Source organism: Diaporthe citri, assembly GCF_014595645.1.
Source record: "Diaporthe citri strain NFHF-8-4 chromosome Unknown scaffold_3, whole genome shotgun sequence".
Classification (NCBI taxonomy): domain Eukaryota; kingdom Fungi; phylum Ascomycota; class Sordariomycetes; order Diaporthales; family Diaporthaceae; genus Diaporthe; species Diaporthe citri.
This window is the reverse complement of record NW_025064848.1, coordinates 2106040-2128537: the sequence shown is the minus strand read 5'-3', so window position 1 is coordinate 2128537 and position 22498 is coordinate 2106040. Positions and strand designations below refer to the sequence as shown.

The window sequence follows — 22498 nt, the reverse complement described above, 5'->3', positions numbered from 1 at the left end:
GTTTGCCTCCCCCTCAGTGAGTGACAAGGCTTTCAAGTGCCGAGATGCCGAGTCAAGAGGTGCCTTCTATGGCCTTGTGTCAGGATTGAAGGATTCAATTGCTGGTATATTGGATGTATCTCAAGACGGGCGTGCCTGTTCATGGTGGAGCCTTGTGCGCTCAGCCCCCCTGGTCTGTGATGGCCACTGCATGGCCCATCTTGCCAAAAGTGCTGAGCTGCAAAGGATGATTGCTCAGCCCTCTCGGCTCGTAACTAATAAATCCGCGCTGACAATTTCATTCCTTCATCGTATGAATGCCGCACAGGGCGCAGGTAGCACGGCGTGGCAACTGCCCCTACTGTAAAATAAACGAAGGTCCACAGGAGGATTCGTGGAGCAGCCAGGACGGAGAATACCGCATGTCAGAGTTTATTTTTACAGCTGCCATCCCAATTATGCATAACTGGGCCCAAGATCTTGGCTAAGTTACACGCTACCGTCTGGGAATTCTGGGAGCAGTTCTCGGTCGATGTCCGCGAATCGATAGTGCGCCGTTATACCCGGCCACCCCGGCCACTCCGGCCCGCCGCACCTTCACACAGCAGGATGGTATGGCATGGCATCGCTTCAATCTCTGGACAACCTACTCTTACACAGTGTTACGCTGAGGACGATCACATCATAAGCATGGGGCCTGAAGGGATGGGGTTGAGAAAAAAACGCTATTCAAAGCGTTGTAATTTGCAAGAAGAGGCATATCTCTCTCGGAGCACTAGCCCATAGAAGTAGAAGAAGAAAGCCTCCAGAGGGTTTGGAGATGTACATGAAGTTGTTGCCGCGAGGGGCATCCGGCTGTGACGCCGGCGTGTCCAAGTGCGCATGGTGGTCGTTGACCATCCGTGATGCCACCTGGAATGCTCCCAGCATGCAGGGGAGTCAATAACAATAGCGGTTGTGAGCGCAGGTGGGAAATCCCTGGGCCTCGGCCCTGTTATATCACCGCCTTGTGGGCGGGATCAGTTGTGAAACTCCTTTTATGAAGAGTGAAAAGCCCGTTTTGCTCGCCATGTGAGGCTCAGTGGTTGGGCAGCACATATCGTTCTTAATTTCAGAACGTTGGGCATGAACTGGGCAGGAAGGAACGCCGATGGCAACAAAGCGACGGCGGTGGATCCAGGGCTCCTGTAGAGTTGTGATCCGCGGCCTGCCGGTTGTATTGATGCAGATGGGAAGTCTTCCGGCTCCGCAGGGCAGTGGGATGAGATTGATTGAAAGTGTGTCGAGGCTCTGCTGTAATGTGTTAGTAACTGGAGACAAGGTGGCCAGGTACCGGCAGTGGGGATGTATGTATCTTACCTCGAGGTTCTTCAAGTCTCGTCGGCACTTTCAGGTACAGTCCATATGGCCGAGGCACTGCTCTTGAGCCGGCTATGTGGAGGACGAGTCTTAGACGGCGATGGGGTCGTCACCTCGACTGGCGATGACTGCGGCGACACGTCTTCGAATCCCTCACCCGTCCTGGGGCTTAGCACCGATTGCTGCTCCAGGGCGTAAGGGCACCTCCCCTCTCCGACGGAGGACCGATGGCTGTGGAAGGAGCACTGCCGGAAGCCGAAGTTGCGCTCGTCGTTCTTGAGCTTATTGCGAGGTAGCCTAAGCTGTGGGTTCTTCACGCTGACGTTGGCCCTGCTGTCGGCCATCTTCTCCACGTGCTTGGTGTAGTCGACCCCCAGCTCCGGGAACTCGTCGAAAAGCTCGTTGTATGATAGGGCGTCCCCGCCCCCGTTGCTCAGCGTCCAGGCCAGCATCGCGACGGACCACTTCCGAAGACGGAAAGACTGCTCGCGCGAGCATTCCTCGTAGAGGTGACGCACAAAAGAGTAAGACACATCCCAGTCACATCGGAGGTACATGTCCTGCACGGCGTCCATGGTAATGTCCTGGAGGGCGGATAACCGTATCACGGCAGCGAACATGTGCAGCTTCACAATGTTCCAGTGAAGTGCTCGTCTGCTGGCTTGTATCTTGGCTTTGTTGGCTGGTGTGAGCTGAACAGCCACGGTAGCGATCATCTGTTCCAGCATAGATCGGAATGAGTTGCGCCGGTACAGCCACAGGATGAAGAGGTCCATCATCTCAGGACACTCCTCGGAAAGCCAGAGGACCCGGTCAGGTTGTGCTCCGGCAGACATCGACAGCTCGCTGTCGGGTGAGCCTGGGACCGAGTCTACAGTCTCCAGGCTATACCGGAAGAAGGAGCTGGAAGCACACAGGAGTTTCTTGTGAACTGAGAATTCCTTTTGGCTCGGACCGACCAGCAGACGCACCACCTCAGCGCCAGGCAGACTAGTAAACCTTCGAGATTAGCAGAGGTAGACGGGATTAGTGAGATAGGGGGAGCGGCTTACGGTCCCAGTGATACCATATTGTCTTGTCGTCTGGCCATGGTGCAGATTTGTCAAATGATACCGCTCGTCAGAACACGCACTCAATGCGGTACCCAGGCTCTCAGACCACGAGAGGGAGGAGGGAGGTGAGCCCATATGTAGCCCTTGGTGAGCTCATATCACAGCCAACTCCTCTGGATCGGGGGATCAGCGCCGAGGCGAGTCAATCGAATCCGATCCCAGTTCGCCATCAGGGAAGACGAGACGAGGACAGGGCCCAGGGCCCAGGGCAGAGGGCAACGACCACGACGGGACGAGGAAACAGGCCCCTGGCAATACTGGCCAACCCGTTTGTTTCGAGCAGGACCGCTGCTGTCATGGGGTGGAGCAGAACCAGAGAAGGGCGTGAGGAGGGCGAGGGCCGTGCAGCGATTGTTTTCTCCCGCATCGAGGCACACTGGCACAGAGGCAGGGCGGGCAGGGTGTCACCAGGCGGGCAGCAGGGTGGACGAGGGCCTCGAACGGGCTGGGTGAAGGTGAAGGGGGGTCATTTTCCCTCCAAGGGACTCCTGAGTGTCTGAGGTTCTGCCGGTTCAGAGCCCCCTTATCGCGGGCTCGACCCCACTTCTCCCACCAGGTGAAGCTCGCGTGAGGGACTGATGCCTGCGGCTATAGGTGGGAAGCTTGTCTTAATGTTGCCAACCCACGGCTGCGAGCCCCGGAAGAATGCTTGGTCGGGTTTGAGGTCGATGCATGGCTTCCTGTGGCGCCTCCTTCCCTGCTTCCCTGCAATGCCTGTCAGGCCTGCTGTGGTGCAAGGCGCATGTCAGCGCTGGCCAGCCAGCCCCGTTGTTTTAAAACACGAGGGGCTTCCCGGCTCCGAAGTTTCGAGGGAGAGCTCCCGCTGACATGGGCTGGGCTCTGCGAAGCGAGCCCCCGGTCATCCTTACCAGTATGGGCGACTTAGACGGGATGGCACAGAGGATCCAGTGGATCGGCAGATTAACCATTTCACCACGTCGTACACGACCCGAGTAAAACGAGTAAAACGATTTAATCGGCGGAGATCACAACTCCCACCATCAATCAAATGTTTTACGAGGACCGCAGCCGCTACCAGACAAGAGCCTCCTCGCGCGGTTCCTGATAGACACCGGGTAATGGCTGGCGGGATTTTGTGGTCACGCACACGCGGCGACGCCACGCCGCCTTGGTGGTGGCGGAGGAGCAGGAAGAGCACTCGCGGCGCCGGTTAAACTTGCTCACCACCAGCAACGGCCAGGCCCCAGCATGACTGAAGGTTTCCTCGTGATCCTGACCAAGGCATCATGCTCGACCCCCTCATCAATCTAAATGACATTCCCGGCCGGGCGCCATCAACTAGTCCTGCTGTGCGCTGGGCTCGCACAGGCCTGTGACCCAGTTGTTGACTGGACTCTGGAGTCAGTCTTGAGTTTGACAGAAAAGCATCATCCTGGTCCCGAGAGTGGACGGGCTCCTCTTCTCACGAGAGAAAGAGCGCTCTCTCCCGCCCGACTCGACACTCTCCCTCCACGTTTTGCACGTCCATTCGACTGCCAATGACGAAACCTCAACGCGCGGAAGCTAGTGCATGACCAGCAAGCGAGATGTTCCATCCCGCGTACTAGGGATTGTGATGCAACATCATATCAAATCCCTTACGTGCCATTTCCGAAGCAGATAGAGTGGCTGACGGGGATTGACAGTCGCCGTCGTATCTTTGATCTTCTCTGACAGGGAGACAATGTCTTGCTGCGCTGCCGGCACCGACAGTCCCGGGCCTATGGGGCACTCCTCCTGCAACTCTCACGAGATTGCGACGGCTCAGAGCGGTCGAGTCCTCGCAACAGCTTCGAGCCCCTTGTTGTTCCCTGGTATATTATTGGAATCGGCGAGGGTGGGTTTTCCAGCGGGCTTAAGTCCACGTGGAACGCGGAATCGACTCCCCGTTCATCTCCGCTTCTGAGGGAGATGGGGTCGCAGTCGAGGCTGGACGATCTCGTGGGCTCTATCCATTGGCAACTTGCCAATACCTACACTGACGTTATCAGTATCTGGTCTGCTGATAAAGGCGCAAACTCGTCGGAATATTGAGGAGAAATACCAAGGTACCGCCGGGTAAGCGGCGCCTAGTTGGAAGTATCCATGGGTTGTGGTCCTTGATAATTTCCCTAGCCTGAGGACTCCAGTTAATGCGGATTGCTATAGGGAAGCGGGGCATGCTATACTCGCAGCTCGAGATATCTCGAGTCGAGCGGGATGGCTTCCGTGCCTGGCCATGACACATACTCGTGGCACCCAGGTCAATAGAGCAGCTATAGCCGGCGAGGCGAGGCCATCATGGAGCACTCGTGCTCGTGACTATCGAGATGAAGCCGAACCCCTCCGCCCCGTTGCACGCCATGGACACTGGGGCCCAGGAAAGATTGGTCTGGAAGACCTGCGCGCTCCACAAGCTCGTGCGTGTCCCTTCCTAAGATTTCGTCATGTGAAATTTGTCTTTCCTCTTGTATGAGCCGTGACGCGTGGGTGCCGGGTGCCGATCAGTAAGAGGCTCACCGTTGCGACAAGCGCGTGGGGATGAGCTGCAACTCTGCTACATCCATTGGGGTCCCTTCACAGGAGATTGTCAGCCGATGTTGACTCGGGACCGACGATCGGATCAGAGACAAGCACTGCCAAAATCCGGCCACCAGGGCTCCTGGTCACCGACTCGTGCGCCAGCCCAGGCGATTTTTGTTTCTGGGGGGCGCGAGGTGGCAGGCCGTCGTCATCGTCATGGGAGGAGTTTCTGTGGGCTCAGGTTGCCGCCCGCAGATGTCGCACGAACAAATTCCCTCGCAGATTTGGCGGTCGAAACACGAAGTAAGTAGTACTTGTGGGGACGCCCAGTCCTCAAGCTCCGGAGGGTTCGACGATCCGGAGATCAGTAGTGAAAGTAGTGAAGTCTAAGCTGCCGCGGCACCTGCCATCTTCCCTTTTGTTGTTCCAGAATTTGTGGAACTGTTCTCCATAGGCTAGGAAAGTTTTAGAGTTATTAGCCCGAAAGTAGCACCATCTACCGTTCACCCACTGAAGTTGCCCTGTACATAGAAAGAGCCGCCTAGAGCTTAAAATGTACGGTGCAGCTGTCGTACGCGACTCCTTTCATGACAACAACAGATGTTGTCTTGCACTTTTCTAGTATGCAACACATGATCCGTCCCAAATTGTATGGTGCTGCCCAGCTTCAGTTCTACGAACGCGCCGTATACGTCAATACGACAACGTCGAGTCAAGCCTACCCACAGATGGCTCCTTGTCCGTATCACTCAAGTGTGAAAGTGTGATCTTCGCTCCTCTTCGGAGTTTTCCACAAAGGGCGATGTGAGTTCTGATCTAAGTCACGCATACCCACACAAAAAGTGCAGGTGAAGCATCTGTGAAGCCCTAGAAGTCATGTGCAACATACTAACTCGAGTAAGGGAGCAGTGGGCCATGTGGGAGATCATCGTTCTTGGAATAAAAAATTCCGAGTCTCGCGCCCGCGCGGAGGGAGCTATGACCTCGCCTGGGCCTGGTTGGGGCGGGACGGATTCAGCCAGGAAAAGACGCAGTGGTCATGGTTGAGGCTTTATCCATGCCAAACTAACCGTGGCAGTGTTACTGCGATATTCCGTCACGGTGTACCTGCAATTGCATACCCCTCCGTGAAGGCGGAAGCCCCGGCATCCACGGGGCGTAGACCATGTCCGGCTATCAAGATACCACACGAGGAAGCATGGAGAAGACCTCCATGCTGAGATGGGTTAGGTTGAGACGCTGAGCGGTCAAGGCAGCTTACCGTGCCACCTCTGGCAGACTCGATGTCGCAGGAGTGTCGACAGCATCCTTTCGAAGGTGTCAACGGATGGTGCGGCTGCTTGTGCAATATCATCCCAACCTCATCGGAAGTGTCAGCGAGCTGTCACTGCTTGTTAATGTTCTTGGTGGACCGAAACTCAACTTGGACTTCCACTTTGTCCAATGGGTCCGTAGTTGGTGGGCCTGGCTGGGTTTTACCTCGCATCACTGCCACGCATCCGTCCAGTCCTGATGTGAAGGTTCTAAAGTTCCTCCCCGAGCATGCTGCCATGAGGCTTGGCTTGCCTGAGAACTAGAAGGTTTGAGTCTGCCATTAGTAATCCGTCTTCTCAAGGCTAAGTTCTCCAATGGCCACAATGTCCTTGACCCATAAAGCTCAAGAATGTGTTGCTGACTAGCCATACGATGGATGAATACAGATCGGACCATCGGTATCCACGCCCTCGCAGACGATGGGAGTCCTCGCCGGACGCTCGCCCGCCCCCATGCCCTGACAGACCTGGAAAAGACCATCGAGGAGCTGTGCAGCTACGAGGCAGTGCAGCCAGATCAAGAGCAAGCACATGCCAGTAGCCAAAGGGCAATTCGGTAGGAACCAGCAGGCATTCATGCCAGTATGGTGTTTCTGAAGCGCAGTGTTGCTGCCCGCAGGCAACATACGAAGCCTGACGCCACGGGGGCTTCCAGGCACTTCCAACTGATGCTCCACTAGGGCACGCGACCAAGAGCAGCTTGGTGTCGGTCGAGAACGAGACATGCCCGAAATTGGCTTCGAGACCTGATGGCCGCGTGCAAGGTCAAACACTCCGGGAAAGCCTAGAAGCCGCACCGAAAGGGTCGTTGAAGGGAGGCGGTGCCTGCGTGCGGCAGGGAATGCGAGTCACGTGAAGACACGAGTTGTCGAAAGTTTCCAGCAACTGCCGCAGGCAGTTACATATGTGGCAGAACCAGATGGCACGGGCGTGGTAGGTTCTCTGCTAGATGGTATAAGTCAGCGTTGAGGCGCAGTGTCAAGATGATAAGCGGTGGGAGCGGCAAGCAGCCCTTGACACTGGCCACGGGAGCGTGGTCGCGTACAGGCGTACGGGCGTATTGTCGTCTTAAAAGCTGGATCATGCCATGGCGTTTCGAAGGAGCAAAAGAGTGGAGAGAGCGCGGAGCATTCTCCATCTCACCTCCTGGGACCCTCGTGCCAGTGTGTGCGCTTGTTGTTGAGAATCAGCCTTGCCATGGCATGTGGAGATTGAGTTGAGGGCATTCCAAATCTTATCGTGGCTGCGCCGACGATGGATGCGACGGGCAGCAACAGTGAGCACGTTAGATTGGCTGCTGCGATGGCTTACAAACAAAAACAAATAGACTACAGTCAGTAGTACGAGGGCCAGGTCCGGCGGACAAGAGCACAGCCACCGGTGATCAGCTCAAGAGGAGCACTGCTGGTGACCGCCCCGGTCACAGGCCAAGCGTGATGAGGAGCAGTCACGCTGTCTTAGCCCTCGGATGGGGAAAGTGACGCGCGCCGGCCTCCTTGGGTTGGGCCCGCCAAGCTGGATGGGCCGCTTATCAGCGTAAACCACTTGGTGCACCAGCAACTGGTGGACCAGCCGGCCGTCCGTGTTAGTGGCGCACCCAGGGCGACCGCCAGAAGCTGCTAGAGTCCGCTTCTGATTGTGGCCTGCCAAGTCTGCAAGTGTGAGGGAAGGTTCGGGAGTCCGGCAGCCAGCAGACCAGACCACCTTCCTGCTGCTCTGGCGGACGTCATCCATGTCTCTTCGTCAGTGGTCGTCATCCCAGCAAGCCCAGCACTGCCCAGCTGCCCTCGCTTCATTTAAGGTAGAGAGCCCAGCACATCCGCATAACGTCAACCGACGCCGTCCCTTGGGTTCCCCACTGCATACAGCATCATTTCGCAATCGCAGGCTTGTGCAGTCAACAAAACATACCCTACCTGCCTTTCACCTCATCTGGCCTAGAGTCGCTATCAGTGAGTCCATCGTGAGGAATCATCAGCAAACGAAAACAACCAAACACCCGCAGTCATGATCATTCCGGAACTGGGCGGAGGTCTGGCCCCCAGACAATAGTAAGCCTACTCTTTTCCTCTGCCAAATCTGCTCCACATCCACCCGCATTAGACCCCAACCATGCTAACCATCACAGCACCACGGGCTGTCCCTCCGGCTACCACTTGAGAAATGGTCGCTGCTACCAGAACAACTGGTCATACTGGGGCCGCTGGGTCCTCGCCGCCGTCGTCATCGTCTTCTTCCTCTCCCTCTTCGTCATCTGGAGCTGCATCTCGAACCGGCGCCGCCGCACCCGGGGCCTGAACCCGCGCTACGGCACCGGCTGGATGATGCCCGGCGGCCAGTACAACGCGGGCGGCCAGCAGCAGCCCCAGTACGGCGGCGGCTGGTTCGGCCACAACAAGTTCGGCAACAACCAGCAGCCGCAGTACCAGCAGCCGCCCCCGCCGCAGTACACGCCCGCCCAGGGCCCCGTGCCCAATCAGTACACGGGCCAGACGTTCAACTCGAATGAGGGCTACTATGGCCAGCACAACACCCACAACAACGACATCCCGCTGCAGCAGCCGACTTCGTCCTACTACCCGCGCGGAGGAGATAACGTCTACGAGCCGCCTCCAGGACCGCCTCCGGCCAAGTCTTAAAAGGGCTGCTCCACATTCCTTGTATCGGTGATGGAAGCAAGGCGCGGCAGGCAGGTTCGCTGTTGCCGCCAGGGATGAGAAAATGACGGACCTATGATACACACTGCTGCTCCTGGAGGGGGAATTCAGCAGCGGTGACAATATGACGGGCAGGCGTTACGGAATACCTCTAGGGCATCAACACTTGATTTCTGGTTTACTTCACTGCTGTGGCGGAAAGGGAGAAAAGGAAGATTAAGTCGAGGCTGTATTAATTGTAATTCATACATACGACCCTTCCGCACGGGTATCTGGCGTCTCGCCAGGCTAGCCATCCCCAGGGCTAGCCAGTGATGCATGCATGTACATTGTGTCCCACTGTGTGATTTGCTAAATCGTGAATGCATACGGATAAAACACACTTTGCGTATTGAGCTGAAGGGCCCCACGTGGCTGGGGCAGCTGGGGACCCCCCCGTCTGCCGAGATCCGCAGTTGGGAGGCCTCGTTCCCTCGCTGCAGGCGGCGCGCCCCGACCACTCGCTCTGCATCACCCGGTCTTTGAACCGGGCGGGCGAGTCACACGACAGTAAACAACACACTTCTATCAACCGGGGGACAGAGCGGCGCCACAAAGGTACCGGCACAAGCAGGTTTCTACCTTTCACCGTTCCAAAGTCACAGGGTCCGAATCAATCCAGTCAGCCAATCCATTCGGTCCTATGTTCAATGTCTGGGTTTCCAAGGTTCTCTGTCGTGAGGCCCAGGGAACAGGGTCTCTGTGCTATTGTCGGAGAAAGAGGCGAGGGGGCGGAGTTGGGTGGCGGTTTGTTTGGGAAATAAGCTTAAAATCTGACAGCGAACTCAGCCGTGGTCTTAAGTTTATACGCTACCTACGTGCAGTACAATTGAGCTAATCAACGTAGGACGTGCACGTGTCCAGCCCGTCCTGTCTGTATAACCTCCATCTTTCTCTACACGCATGAGGTCATTCCAGTATTAGTTGCCAGTGACAGTCAAGGGCCATTAGCGCCATCGTCGGAAGACAGAGAACACAATGGAGGGATTGCCATGAGAAGTGCAGTTGTTGGGAGAATCTCCCGACCTGGGAGATATATCTGATTGACACTCTCCCCACCCTATTGTTGCTATATGAATATACAATATGTGATTTCTGGTGCTTTGCAGAGCATTCCCCCCTCGGCCGCAAGATGCAGCCAGCCCGAGAGGAGGCAAGCACCATGTGAGCATTTCCTTCCCGTAAATCCTCCCAATCTATGCACTGAAAATGTACAGTATATCCTGTGATATGCAAACAAACTCGCTCGCTGGGCGCGTCGAGCATGCATTGTCGAAAATTTTTGGGTATCTCTGAGTCCTTTTGTCCTGGTCCTCCATTTTATCCTTCCCTCAGTTCGAGGTTGGGCAGCAGCCGGGGTTGCCCTTTCAGTCTTGTCGGTCCAATTTGTCTCGCTCGTCCATTGAGGCGCGTACGGGAGCTTGCGGTGCCCGGGGCGGGAATACAAAATCTCCATCCACGGTCACGAGGTCGCCCTGCTCTACCTCGGCGCTAGGCCTTGCGGCCAGGAGGCCCGTCTCTTCGCCTCCTTCGTCTTCGACATCAGTACCGCTCGAGCTCGGGCTGGTCATATCGCCGTCCTCGTCGGGCCGCCTGCCGTGGACGTCGGTTTGCGCATCTGCTCGCATCTTGGTGATTTTGATATAATTGTAGGCGCAGATTGCGCCAATCGTAACGAATAGCCCGGAGATGTTAATGGGAGTCAGCTTGTCGTCAAAGACGAGCGTCGCTGTGGAGATTGTCACGACCTCCTTGAAGATGCCTGCAATCGAGAGAGTGACGACCGAAGTGCGCTGCAGCAAAGCGAATTCAGAAGCCGTCATGAGAAAGGCGATAGTGCCTGGGAATAGAACCAGCAGGGGTGCAGCAAAGCCCCATTCGTCGACGAGACCCCGCATGCCCTCCATGAGCTCAAATAAACCCTCGGTGGGGACGGCGATGCAAATAAGTGTGAGGAACATGACGGGCGCGAGGAAGAAGATGCTGGAGAACGGGTTGGAGGTGGCGGGGTTGCGGAGCAACAGTATCTGCGTGAGTCCCCAGCGGAAGCCAGAGAAAAAGGCGGCAGAGATGACGAGGATGAAACCGGCCAGGTTGAATTCGACCTCGCCGGCTACCATCATGACAACTCCTGCGGTCATGGTGGCGATGATGCTCACTAGCTTCCATGTGGGCGACTCGAGCCTAAACATGAAGGCGAATATGAGAACGAACGCCAGTGAGGATGACTTGCACATTGCTAGTACGAAGGTCAGTCGGTGCTAAAACACGCGCGCAGTCAGGAGAGGGGAGAATATTCTTACTGTAAAACGTAAGTGTGATAAATTTGAGAGATGTGTTGCCCAACCCGATATCAAGCCCTGTGGCCGCACCGCAGGGTCCTATCCGAGTAAGGTAAAACATCTTGGTCATGAGGGGCCGCTCTGGCTCCGAGTCTTGTGCCGAGTCGCGAAACTCCGATATATTCCTTGGGGCATTTTGTGGTCTCAACGATGGTACACAATAAAGAACAACAGAGGCGAGTGTAAATTGCACAAGCATGTGTACGGATGTGGTGAAGAGCGGGAAGGGGAAGTTGAGTCGGGCGGTATCAAACATCCACTTGTTATACTGTTTCTCTAGTCAGTATCACAGGCCAAGTTCTTTTTCGAAATTTGCCCCGGGACAGGGGGAATCCGGCATACAAGTGAAATACCCAACGAAAAGAGATACCAGAGGCCGATCAGGGTGCCATTGACGGCCAGTTTCCGGATGACGGTTTGGTCTGCCTCCTTTTTCTCTTCTGCTGTGACGTTGTCCCGTGCTATCCGTTGGTCGAGCAGAGTGTTCCGCCTCCTCTTCTTCTGTTTCCTCCGCCTCTCCTTGGTGGTGAGGCCGGTCTCCTCGTCGTCGTGCAGATCCTCGTCCGAGAAGTCGTTGTTATTTATGGGGTGTCTTATGACACCGTTCTTGTCCTTGATGGTAGACTGGCTCTCTTCTGATATTTTGGGCTCGTCAGTGTGAAACTGGCCAGATACGGAAGGGCCTCTGGTGTGAGAACCCCTCCCAGAAGGCTGGCCTTGTGCGCTGGTGGCTGGCGACATGAGGCTGCTCCGTCGGCGGCGATGGCCAACGGGGTTGGGGTTTATGGGGTCCATCTCGATGTCTACAGGATGGGAGGCGGTGGTGGAGGTGGAGGATGCAACGGCATCAGAGACTGTAGCCCTCCTCGCGCGAGCAGTTGAGGAGCCCTCGGTGGTGGGAGAGGGGAGTATGCCGAGAGCCCCTGAAGCGGAAGTAGAAGCGGAAGTAGAAGCGGAAGTGGTCGCGTGCGGGACGGCAAGCGGGAATCGAGGTGAGTTGGACGCTGAGGACTCGGCAGAGGTGGAGTGGGCGGCAATGGCGAGGCGTGGGAAGGCGGCAATGGACTCGAGACGAGGAGTATTGTTTTTCGAGGATCCCACGAGCGACTGGGGTGGGGAAAGGGGAGGGGGAGGAGGAGGAGATGAAGAAGGCATTATACACGGCGAAGACGGGTAGGCAAAGTGGTTATCAATGGCAATGTAGAAATTGGGGCCCCGTCATCTGGACTTGGGTTACCCAAGGTGGGCTTGGGCGGGTGGACCGTGGGACGGTGTGGGTGGTGCCGTCCCGAGGTCAGCAACCAGCTGTACTCTTGGGGTCCTGCTGCGGGCTGCACCCTGCATTGCACGCTGCAGTGGGCAGGCAGGTACGGGTGGGTACCTGGGTACGCCGGGCACAGCTGGCACAGCGCGGATAGAAACATGTACACGGTACAGCATCACATAGGTAGGCACTATGCGTATAGCGTATAGCAGACGGCATTACCACCGCACCCTGGACCAAGCACCCAGCACCCAGCACTGTAGCGCCAGCCCTTGGGAGGAGTGAGTACCTGGCACCAGCTGCTCCTCTGCCCAGCAACCACAGCCCAACGCCCAGGCGATGGCAGTGATGGTGATGATGGGGCCGGTCGCTAATCGGGATGATGAGCGCGCGGGGCCCACGGCACCGGGCAGAGATGGCGGGTTAAGGTTGGTTTGGGGCAGTCTTTCCAGGTGACTGATGATCGATCGGAAGCACAGCGATCCACTGTCCGCCCGTCCGCCCGCCCACTGTAGGGCTATCGCCGTCTAACTGTCTGCCTGGCTGTCTGGCTGTCTGCCCAGATGTGCAGGGCTTGACTGGCGTGTTTCTGATGTTTTGCGTCTCTTGCAAGCTCTTGCAAGCTCTCTCAGGATGTCGGAAGGGTTTCCTGGCCGGGCGGAAGCGTGGCCAGTCAGCGCGGGCGCATCAAACAACAACTCTGGCCTAGGCGGGTGGTCTGTGACTCCATCTCCCGCGGGAGCAGACAACAAAGACAGCCTTGGAAGACCAGGCCAGACAAGACCAGACAAGCACGACAAGACTGGACGAGGGTGCAAGCCTCTTGGCGCGCCATTGGAGCCGGCCCATTGGCTCTGCCCGCACGCGACCCCCTGGCCCAGGCGCGGAATCGGGGTCATGGATCAGCATTGCAGCGGCGCCTGAGACTCTTTCCTGCTGTCTCTCTGTCACTGTGTCACACCTTGCCATCTGTCCGTCCATCTATCCCATCCATCCAGCCCATCCCATCCGCCTGGGCACCCCCGTCTCTGCCAAACCATGGAAAGTGCCGTCTGTTGCCCCGTGACTGTTCGACCCGGGTCAGCCGGTGTAACGGGCAACAGAAGAAAACACCATCTGCCTGTATCTGTGCACACATGGCAGCAGCAACGGGTTCGGTCTGAATACAATACAGTAATTGACTCCTGCATAGTGCTGCATAGTCCTGCACAGTATCTACTTTTACGGCAGACACGTCTGCTTCTTCTCACTCGCAAACCCACTCGGTCGTTGACCGCCTGCTGTGTGTGTTGTGGAGTCCTCGCAGGGCCTGGGCTGGATTTTCCAGATTTCTTGCAGGACCAAGCGCCAAAACTCCGGACCGAACGTTCTGTTCCCTTCCTCTGCAGGCCTCTGCAAGGGCCCCTGGGGCCCAAAGAGGACCCGGGGCTCCATCGCCAGGTCAAGCTCTTCCCCTCTGGGTCGCAATGTGCCCGAACGGTCTGCCACGTCGCTTGGGCCAGCGAGAAAAGGATACTGTGCAAAAACCCACCCTGCCAGCTAGCGTGGTGGTAGTGGGTGGTCTCCTTCCCCGGAGACCCTGGATTTGCCGATTTGCGCCTGCAGTAGCCAAAAACGATCCTGGCTGACAGACAACCTTTTCCTACTGGATTTTTGTCATTCCTACTCACACGACACACACATGCTACAGTTTCGATTGTATCTATTAGACTTTCCGCCGCGACACATCTCTTCGCCACGCCCTGCTCGGCGAGCGACACGCGGACTTTTGAGGCTTTGTTCGGGCCGCTCCGCTCTTGGAAAGACAAGACATATTCATCAATTCCTGACTGCAGACTGCAGGCTAGCACGCGCGACAAGTCTTGTCTCGCGCTCAGCTCAGCCCACATGATGTCAGCGAGCTTGCCGAGTGCCAAAGCTTAAAGGTACTCCTCTGTGTGTGTGTGTGTGTGTCCAGAGAATAGCTCGCCCTATTCTTGTGCATCCGTACCCTAAGATTAGACGCGTTCCTAGCCCCGATCATGCTGCCAGCACTACCGACAACTAGTACGCATGCGCGGTAGCCTTGAAGTGAGAAACAGCTGCCGGGGCTTGCCATGTGGTCATCGATAGGCGAGCCTACACGGCTCCTTCACGCCCAGTGGTCATGCGACCGCCATGGCCGCCCCGGCCAAGTCAGCTAGCAGCCCGCATGAAGCTTAGAGCGCTGCCAGTGTGCTCGGCTGAGCTCAACTTCCGCCCATTCGACAGTTGTGTTCCAGGCGGCGGGAGAGCATGCACGCCTGGGCACCGCGTGCCACATCTCTCGCTGGTGTTCGAACCGGCACGACACGACACCGCATGTTCGAGGCCCCCCCCCCCGGCTCGTCAGGATATCCATACTGTGAAGTTCCAGACCGACTATCCCGCCTCTGCCCGCCTACGGAGCACGGCGAGCGAGTCAGGGCCGCAAATCATTGATCGACCCCCCGGAAAGTCTGGGGAACGGCGTTGATGTGTCGTTAATGATGTCAAAGGCTTTTGCTTTTTTGATTACTTTCTCAGCCCCCGGAGAGTTTACAACTCACGGCGGTGATCCTCATTTTACAGTTCCTTGCTACTGTCCCGGCAGGATCGCACTGGCGCTGGCGCTGGCAGCCTGGGGCAGCACACCCTTGATGGCATCGAAGTCTGTGGCGGAAGCTTAGCTGGGCCCGTCCCATGTGACGTACGGGATCGATCTCTGTCGCCGGAGCAAACGGCGGAGCATATGCCAGAGTCTTGGGCGTTGGCAACGGCGCCTTGGAGGCTCGTGCGGTCGGCGTCATTCCCGTAGGTGCTCCTCGTTGATGAGCTCGATGCCATCTGTTTGGGTTCAACTCGTCACAAATCCATCAACTGACTCGGTGTCACTGGCGGACAATGCAACAGTCGCGATACCGTAGAGCCGGGCCCGCATTTGATCGCGATAAGCTTATTTCGTTGGTCCGAATGGCTGTTTCTCGAGTTTCGCCTTGTCGGACGAACAGACCATTGCTCGGATTGCTCACTCGGATGACTGTCCGCCGTGTAGAATCTAATCTATCACAGGCTAGCCCCCGACGCTCACATGCAGTAATTGTCAGTCATGGGATGGTGCAGCACAGCCTTGATACAGTGAGTCCATTGCATGCCCATGCCCGTCGCCAGTTTCGTCGGGATGGTTCGATGTCAAAGTCCTGGTTGCTGTTTACTCAATAGTCGTTGCAAGACTAAGACAGATGACAAAGAGTGTCTCAGTGAAATGTCTATTAGTCTCAAAAAGCGCATGGATACAGGGGGACTTCGTGTGTTCAACTCTATTTGAATCACGACTCTTGAACAAAGTGACGTACTCGCAACGTACATAAATCGGAGACTTCGGGGGCTTAACCACTTCAGTAGACTACCACCACTACTTTTCAGCCGCAACATACTTCATGTCTAGGAGCTCCCGAGCTCATTCAGCTCTCTCATATCGGTGCCACCAAGCTGTCGTACCTCGCCTCGTGCAACATTCTGCAGACCTGGTACATCCGCGAGGACGGACGTGGCTTGCCATGTCGAGTGCATCTGGAGCCAGACGCCCCGAAATGTAGATTTAATTCCTGACTCTCGGCTGCGCGAGGGCCGAGTACACGACATCAGTGCTCCAGGACGTCCACGAGCCAGGCCCCAAGTCCACACAGCTCCGGAAGAGAGGGCAGGGCCGAAGCTGCAGATGGATGTGAAGGGAGAAGGATGACTAGGCCGCGGCAGTCCGTACGGCGACAACGTTCAAGATGGCCAGACAATCTCTTTCATACTCCGTGGTGACCTCGATGAGCTATTTTGCCACGCACCGCGTGGCCGAGGGCCTGTACAACACGTAGAGCGATACACAGTCTTTCCGTCACCATGAGGGAAGCCGTTGAGATTCCCGAGCTGAGGCTCGACCACTTGGGAGGGATACAAGGGCTCACAGCCTGTTCGGGTTGGCGACGGCGCAGCTTTGTATCAGCACCTGGACATCAACGGGGGGCTTAAGGATGTGGTGCATCTAGACAGAAATTCTCCGAGAATAAATTGCGCTGCTGCCAAGCACCCGGGGACCATGTCGCGGGCCTTTAGCTACCTCGCCTTGATCAGTTCGGGTATCAGGGAGATCTACTATCACCCGAGCTTGTGAGGACCTTTCTGGATTTCGTAAAATGCTGAATGCCCTTATAATCTGGTTCAAATCTCTGGGTTCCATCCATCAATGGTGACTTGGCCGGGGCCATGGTTAAGTGGAAGCAGTGTAGCAGCTCCCGGGACAAATAATAGAGGGTTTGATGAGGGGGCGTTGTGTGCTGCCAGAGACCAGTAGGGGCAGCGGAGAAGGTCAGCTGGTGAGGTCCAGGTAGAGCTCATACTGGAAAGCCATGAGCCTGGACATGTATTTCACTAGAGACTTTTCGGCACTTCACAAATAGTTACGCAGACGGCTCTTGCCGTCTTCACCCCAACTGCGATAAGTCATGCAACATTATTCTCTTGATATCCCGTATTATCCCTGACCCTCAGGTGATAGCACAACCTGCCTTTGTGTCCGTCGAGACTCGCCGTTTTTTTGACTTCCGTCTGTCTTCGGGGACGGCTCGAAGGTGGCAATGGAGACAGTCACCTTCCCGAATGGACCCCTTGTTCCTGATGCGCCAGAATTTCAACGCTATGCATGTTAAACCTCTTGAATATTTTACTGTCACTTGCTTGCAAACAGCCGTTGCTGCCACGCGAAAGCCCCAAGACGTCATGCGATGTACGTCAGCGTTCACTCCGCGGTGATTCCTGCAAGAGCGTTGTCCGAGCTGTTCATCGTTGGCTTTGAGAACTGAGCCACTTCGGATAGGTAGCCTACCCTTAGGAAGTGATAAGTATAGATGTATCTGTTACCAGTCGGGCAGCCCTGTGCAACGAACTCGGGTAAGCCTGCCAGCTAGTCAGATATGCTGTTAAAAAGGGTAGTGAGGGCTAACGTACGCACCGCTGGCTCCATTGCCTGCTGAACACCCTGACTACCTTCATCGTCATCATGAGCCGAGCCTTCGTCGCAGCTATGTGGAGCTCAACTCTCAGCGTCCTCTATTTTGATGTCATTCTTGCCTTTCGAGGACAGACGTCGTTTGGTCGGATGCTTCATCTCCTATGACAGGTCCATCTCCCCATCCATCGTACCAATAGAACTGAGCCCACTAGACGCAGGTCTAGACTCGGTGTCCGTGTCGGGCGAGGTCTTGGATGGCCCACGTTGCCTTTCAACCCAGCTACGGATGCTGTCGATTTCGCTGTGGCCCTCAACAACCACAAGACCTTGGCCGTGTGGCTTCCCCAGTAACGTGCCAGTGTATCTTGAGTCATCGGCAGTCTTGCTGTGTCTCTTCTTCAAGGCGCTGAGGTAGTCCGTGACGCCCTCCTCACCCCCGTCCAACGCAATCCGCCTGATGTTTTCATTCTTGGGTCCTGTCGCCCACGCCACGAAGTCGTCCACGCCTCTCGTGTCCTCCTTCCCTGTGTAGTCTTGCTCCTCGAAATCGCGCTCGGGGAGGAAAGCGCCGGCGTTCTGCAGCGCCAGCCGTATGTCCACGACGGTCGGCGCCGCGGCACCGTTGTAATCGAACTCGCCGGTGTTGTCACTGGCGTGGCGGGCCGTTTCCTCGCATAGCAGGTTCAGGTACCGGGCTGCGAGGTCGGTGAGGCTGTCGATGACGGCAGGTCTTGCGGAGTGGAAGCCAGTTGCACGCAGAATTTGGATTATGGCAGGCCGCAGGAGCGCGTGGAAAACGGCCTGCGGAGGTGTCATTTTCTCAGGAGGGCAGCAGCGAGAGCGCGTTGGCGTTTTTCGAACGGCTTCGAGGAAAAGATTTGAGTATTCGACAGTCGTCAAGGCACGGTCACCATGTGCATGGTTGGTTCGAGTCGCTAGAATGCGTCGTAAGTGAGAGGAAGAAGTTGCGCCAACCGACGTGGTTTATAATTGCTGTCTGCGAACATTCAATCTAACGTATAGTGAACGGACCTAGCAGCTTCACCACTCTGCCTGCAGCTGGTGGGTGCGGCTCAACCTCCAAGTACCCAAACTTGCAGGGATCAGGTAGTCTGAGCTTCCCCACTACGACCCGCAAATCCCCTATAATCTGGGTACCAGTTGACCCCAGATGCAGGTGGAGGAGCTACGCAACTTCACTCACTAGATCCCTTTTAGTGGTCTGCAACCACAGTCGATACTTCTGGCCTTCACGCCTCCTCTCTGTCCGTTTGCTGCCCTTCCTGCCGCATGAGCGCCTAATTGTCTGACCGACCAGCCGAGCATTTGTTGCAGTATGACCTACGCCATTTGTCCATCGACCTAGCCCTTCGCAAACGCGTTCTCACTTCACCCAGCCCGGACCTTTTGCAGCTAGCGCAGCACCGCGCAAGACACCGTTCGTCACAAAATTCGACGACGCCCACTTGCACCGCCCTCTGCCAACACTACGGACAAACTTGCTTGGCTTTCCGATAAACTCAAAATGGAGGTACCAGAGAGGAAAAAGCTCAAGCTGAAGATCAGTCGGAACCCGTCTGTATCTAGCAGCGGCCCTGGGTCCGCCAATCCATCAAGCGCCATTACCTCGTCGCAACAGGTCGCAACACCAGACCATATGTCTCCTGCCGGCTCCGCGGCTATACTATCTTCCACAGACGCAGCTATCATGCCACCACCTGCGGTACCACCGACTCCCACTGAGAATAAGACACACAAGATCAGGCTGTCCTTCAGCAAGAGCCAGCCATCGACACCGATTTCCGAGACACCACCAGCATCTAGGAAGCCTCTCCCAACCAACAGGACTGCTCTGCCAGCCGCTCCGCCGCCAGGCGAGGTACCAGCCCCGTTGACTATGACCAAAGCAGGGCGGACATCGAAACCGACGGCGAAGAAGCGCGCTAAGGCCGACCCCGATAGTGGCGATGAGGCCCGGCCGAACGGAAGCGCCCAGGAGCCCGCGAAGAAGAAGATGAGGACGATTAAGTTGAAGTCAGGCCCCGATGCCCCGAGCGCCCGGAGAAACTCGTCATTCAGGATCGCTATCAAAGATTCCCACAAGTCGACGTTCTACCGTGAAAATGGCTCAGGCTACGACTCGGAGATGGAAGACGCCGAGGAGGATCCCATCGTCGAAGAACAGATTGTGTTGCGCATGATGGAAGGTCCTGAGTGCGACTACATCAACGCATGCCTGGACTCCAAAAAGTTTCCTTCGGGAGGCATGGACTTCAAGCTCAGATGGCTTAATGAGCGGAGAGCGGTTGTCACGGTCCAAGGACGCATGTATGCGGCTGTACTCGTCGATATGCCGACGATTACAGAGGGAATGAAGACATGGGACAAGAAGCTCATGGTCAAATCTGCGGATATCTCTCAGATGCTACTCGTTTTCGCTAGAGTGAATGACGAGGCTTCGGCACGGACAGCAGAGCTTCCCAAGGTCGTCTTCGACGGGCACAGGTGGCCACATGGTCTGACGCCACCAATGCATGACGCGGTCCATCGCAGGTTCCGCAAGCGCTTACACAAAAGTGAGATTCTCAACAAGGAACAAGAGGTACAGAGGCTCCTTCAAGAAGACAAAAATGCCATCAGCACAAGGTATGAATGGATTGATGAACGGAGGGATACGATGCAGGCGGGCACGCCGGATCTAGATGCTGAAGGAGAAGAGGACGCCGAGGGTGAGATCGATGACGGATGGGACGTGGGCGCGAACGATACGGATATGATCGACGCAGAGATCGAGGCTCAGCTCGAGGCCGAACTCAATGACCTGGGCTCGGAGATGGCAGAGACTCCCACTCAGGAAGGCGCTACCCCTGCAGCCTTTGCTCCCGAAACACCAGCGGCTGGGGCCGAGGCCGCAGAACTGAAGAGTGGGGACAGAGCCTCAGTCGAAGGTGAGAGCGGAGAAGACTACGATGATGACGATGACGATTCCGACGACGATGCGAACGAGGAGGAGAAGGAGCGCAGGGAGCAAGTCAGAGGTGTTCGCGAGGATGTCAGAGACATCGAAAAGCAGATCAATGCTTTGCGGGAAGAGCTGGCTAGTAAGACCAACTCGTTACTAAGGAAACGAATAGAAGGCAGGATCAAAGGTCACATGGAAGACCGGCAGTTGAAGCTTGCTTCAATTGGGGAACTACCACCAGAAGATCAAGACCAGGACGAGTGAACAGCATACCTAGAGGCTGCCAGATTTTGAGGTTGGTGTCAGGATTTTGGCTTCGTATCGTGGCCAAGATGGTCAGTCGTGGAGGGAAATCGGTTCTGTCAAGGAGAGGACAAAGTGGGAGGCCAGTGTGAGTAGCAGCCACACAGTGTCATGACACTTTTTGTTGCCAACATACTCATTCTGCAATGCAGTCTCGAGGTTCTTGGGAGGTCGAAGTGCCTTTGATTCAAAAAGTGGAATATCGCTTAAACCGCTGAGCACTCTCAGTTGTTTGAAACAACCAGTGCTGATACTGAAGTTGGCACGTGGACCGTCACCAGTGAGAGCGAGAGCAGAACCTATCATGAATATCTCAACACCAGTTTGGTTACTGGAACATATTTCTCTACCATGGTACGCAAGATGTGCCGTTACCATGCGGCCTGAAAGGCCTCGGGAGTCTGTATGCCCGAGCCAGACTCTCGAATAATGTACATATGGATATAATGCCACGCATTGACCAACAGCTGCCTGCTCTGCTCTGGATAGCAATGACACAACATGTCCCGATCAAAGTGCAAAAATTTGGCATGATGTCCGCCACAGCCATTGCTCACATAGACTTGAGATAGTTGTCCTCCTTGATCTTGGCCTTCCTCTCCTTCCTCATCGCCTTCCTCAGCTCCTCCCGCTTCTCCACCGCCAGGATCGCGTCTGCCACGTCGCCGTCCGGCTTGCCCGGCAGGTTGATCGACTGCTGCTGTATGGGTATCTTGGGCGCCAGCGCCTCGAGGTTGCCGGTCGCCAGGATCTTGGCCTCGAGCTCGCGCTGCCGCTTGGCGGCTATCCGTCGCTGCTTCTTGGATTTCGCTGTTTTGGGCGAAGCTGTCAGCACAATGGTTTCACGTCTCGCTGCATCTTGGAGGGTACAGGGGAAAAGTGTGGCGTGAGAACGTACAGAATTCATCACCGGCATCTGCATCTTCCTCCGCTGCCGACCCCTTCGCCACGTCCAGGCACGACCACAGCCACTCCGGGTACTCGTTGTCCGGCAGCGCCACGGGGTCCGTCTTTCCCTTGAAGTAATTCAGGCCGTTGAGGACTGTGCCCGGTGGGCATGATGACCGCGGCGCGGCCTCCTCCGGTGTTGTGGTTGCGTTACTTCCCGCAGGAGCAGTAGGTGCGGCTGCGGCTGCGGCGGATTGCCTCGGCGATATCGCGCTGAATGTTCGTCGGATTGGTGCCCTCTGTATTATTGAGCGTTGGCCGAGGGCCGTTGCTCTTTGTAAACAGTTTCTGCAGATCATTGTGCCGACTTATGGTGGAGTTGGGTGTGTTGAAGTCGGTCACAGGCTCGTGGTCCTGGTGTTGAAGATCCAGGTCCAAAAATTTCTCGGCAGGCAAGCAGCCTTGCGCCTGGGCTTAGGCCTTACGGTATTGGTAGTGGTGAAAGTGCAAATCACAGGCGACATCAATTTTGAATGCAACATTTTAATTCCATAGATTCACCATGATTCGGAGTATGTATTTGAATTTTGATTGAGGTAGGGTTTCTCCTGTCTTCAAACTGCTGTCTAGACGCACAAGATGCAAGGGCTTGCAGCCTCCAATTGCATGCACAATGCCGTAGGCCAGCCGTCGTGTCTCGTCTGATGAGCCCACGGGTATCCGTACCCTCGATATCCATTTGCCTGGGCCAGTTACGGAAAGAACCACTTGTAGAT

General features: G+C 56.1%; 7 protein-coding genes across 7 annotated transcripts; 2 read left to right on the top strand and 5 right to left on the bottom strand.

The window, feature by feature from the left end:
• Positions 1–1349: 1349 nt before the first annotated feature.
• INS49_008191 (uncharacterized protein) lies at positions 1350–2174 on the bottom strand (the record flags this gene model as incomplete). The annotated part of the gene is made up of 1 exon (XM_043168936.1): positions 1350–2174. One exon carries the CDS (start codon positions 2172–2174, stop codon positions 1350–1352), a length of 825 nt encoding a protein of 274 aa, XP_043026616.1.
• Positions 2175–8272: 6098 nt separating this feature from the next.
• INS49_008190 (uncharacterized protein) lies at positions 8273–8904 on the top strand (the record flags this gene model as incomplete). The annotated part of the gene is made up of 2 exons (XM_043168935.1): positions 8273–8316; positions 8394–8904. 2 exons carry the CDS (start codon positions 8273–8275, stop codon positions 8902–8904), a joined length of 555 nt encoding a protein of 184 aa, XP_043026615.1.
• A 1424-nt stretch (positions 8905–10328) lies between these two features.
• Positions 10329–12458, bottom strand: INS49_008189 (uncharacterized protein; the record flags this gene model as incomplete). Its single annotated transcript, XM_043168934.1, has 3 exons — positions 10329–11200; positions 11265–11571; positions 11646–12458. The coding sequence occupies 3 exons, from the start codon at positions 12456–12458 to the stop codon at positions 10329–10331; spliced, it is 1992 nt and encodes a 663-aa protein (XP_043026614.1).
• A 2705-nt stretch (positions 12459–15163) lies between these two features.
• INS49_008188 (uncharacterized protein) lies at positions 15164–15411 on the bottom strand (the record flags this gene model as incomplete). The annotated part of the gene is made up of 2 exons (XM_043168933.1): positions 15164–15237; positions 15279–15411. 2 exons carry the CDS (start codon positions 15409–15411, stop codon positions 15164–15166), a joined length of 207 nt encoding a protein of 68 aa, XP_043026613.1.
• A 2317-nt stretch (positions 15412–17728) lies between these two features.
• Positions 17729–18385, bottom strand: INS49_008187 (uncharacterized protein; the record flags this gene model as incomplete). Its single annotated transcript, XM_043168932.1, has 1 exon — positions 17729–18385. The coding sequence occupies one exon, from the start codon at positions 18383–18385 to the stop codon at positions 17729–17731; it is 657 nt and encodes a 218-aa protein (XP_043026612.1).
• Positions 18386–19094: 709 nt separating this feature from the next.
• On the top strand, positions 19095–20795 carry INS49_008186 (uncharacterized protein; the record flags this gene model as incomplete). Its single annotated transcript, XM_043168931.1, has 1 exon — positions 19095–20795. The coding sequence occupies one exon, from the start codon at positions 19095–19097 to the stop codon at positions 20793–20795; it is 1701 nt and encodes a 566-aa protein (XP_043026611.1).
• Positions 20796–21387: 592 nt separating this feature from the next.
• INS49_008185 (uncharacterized protein) lies at positions 21388–22081 on the bottom strand (the record flags this gene model as incomplete). Its single annotated transcript, XM_043168930.1, has 2 exons — positions 21388–21644; positions 21733–22081. 2 exons carry the CDS (start codon positions 22079–22081, stop codon positions 21388–21390), a joined length of 606 nt encoding a protein of 201 aa, XP_043026610.1.
• Between the last annotated feature and the right edge of the window lie 417 nt (positions 22082–22498).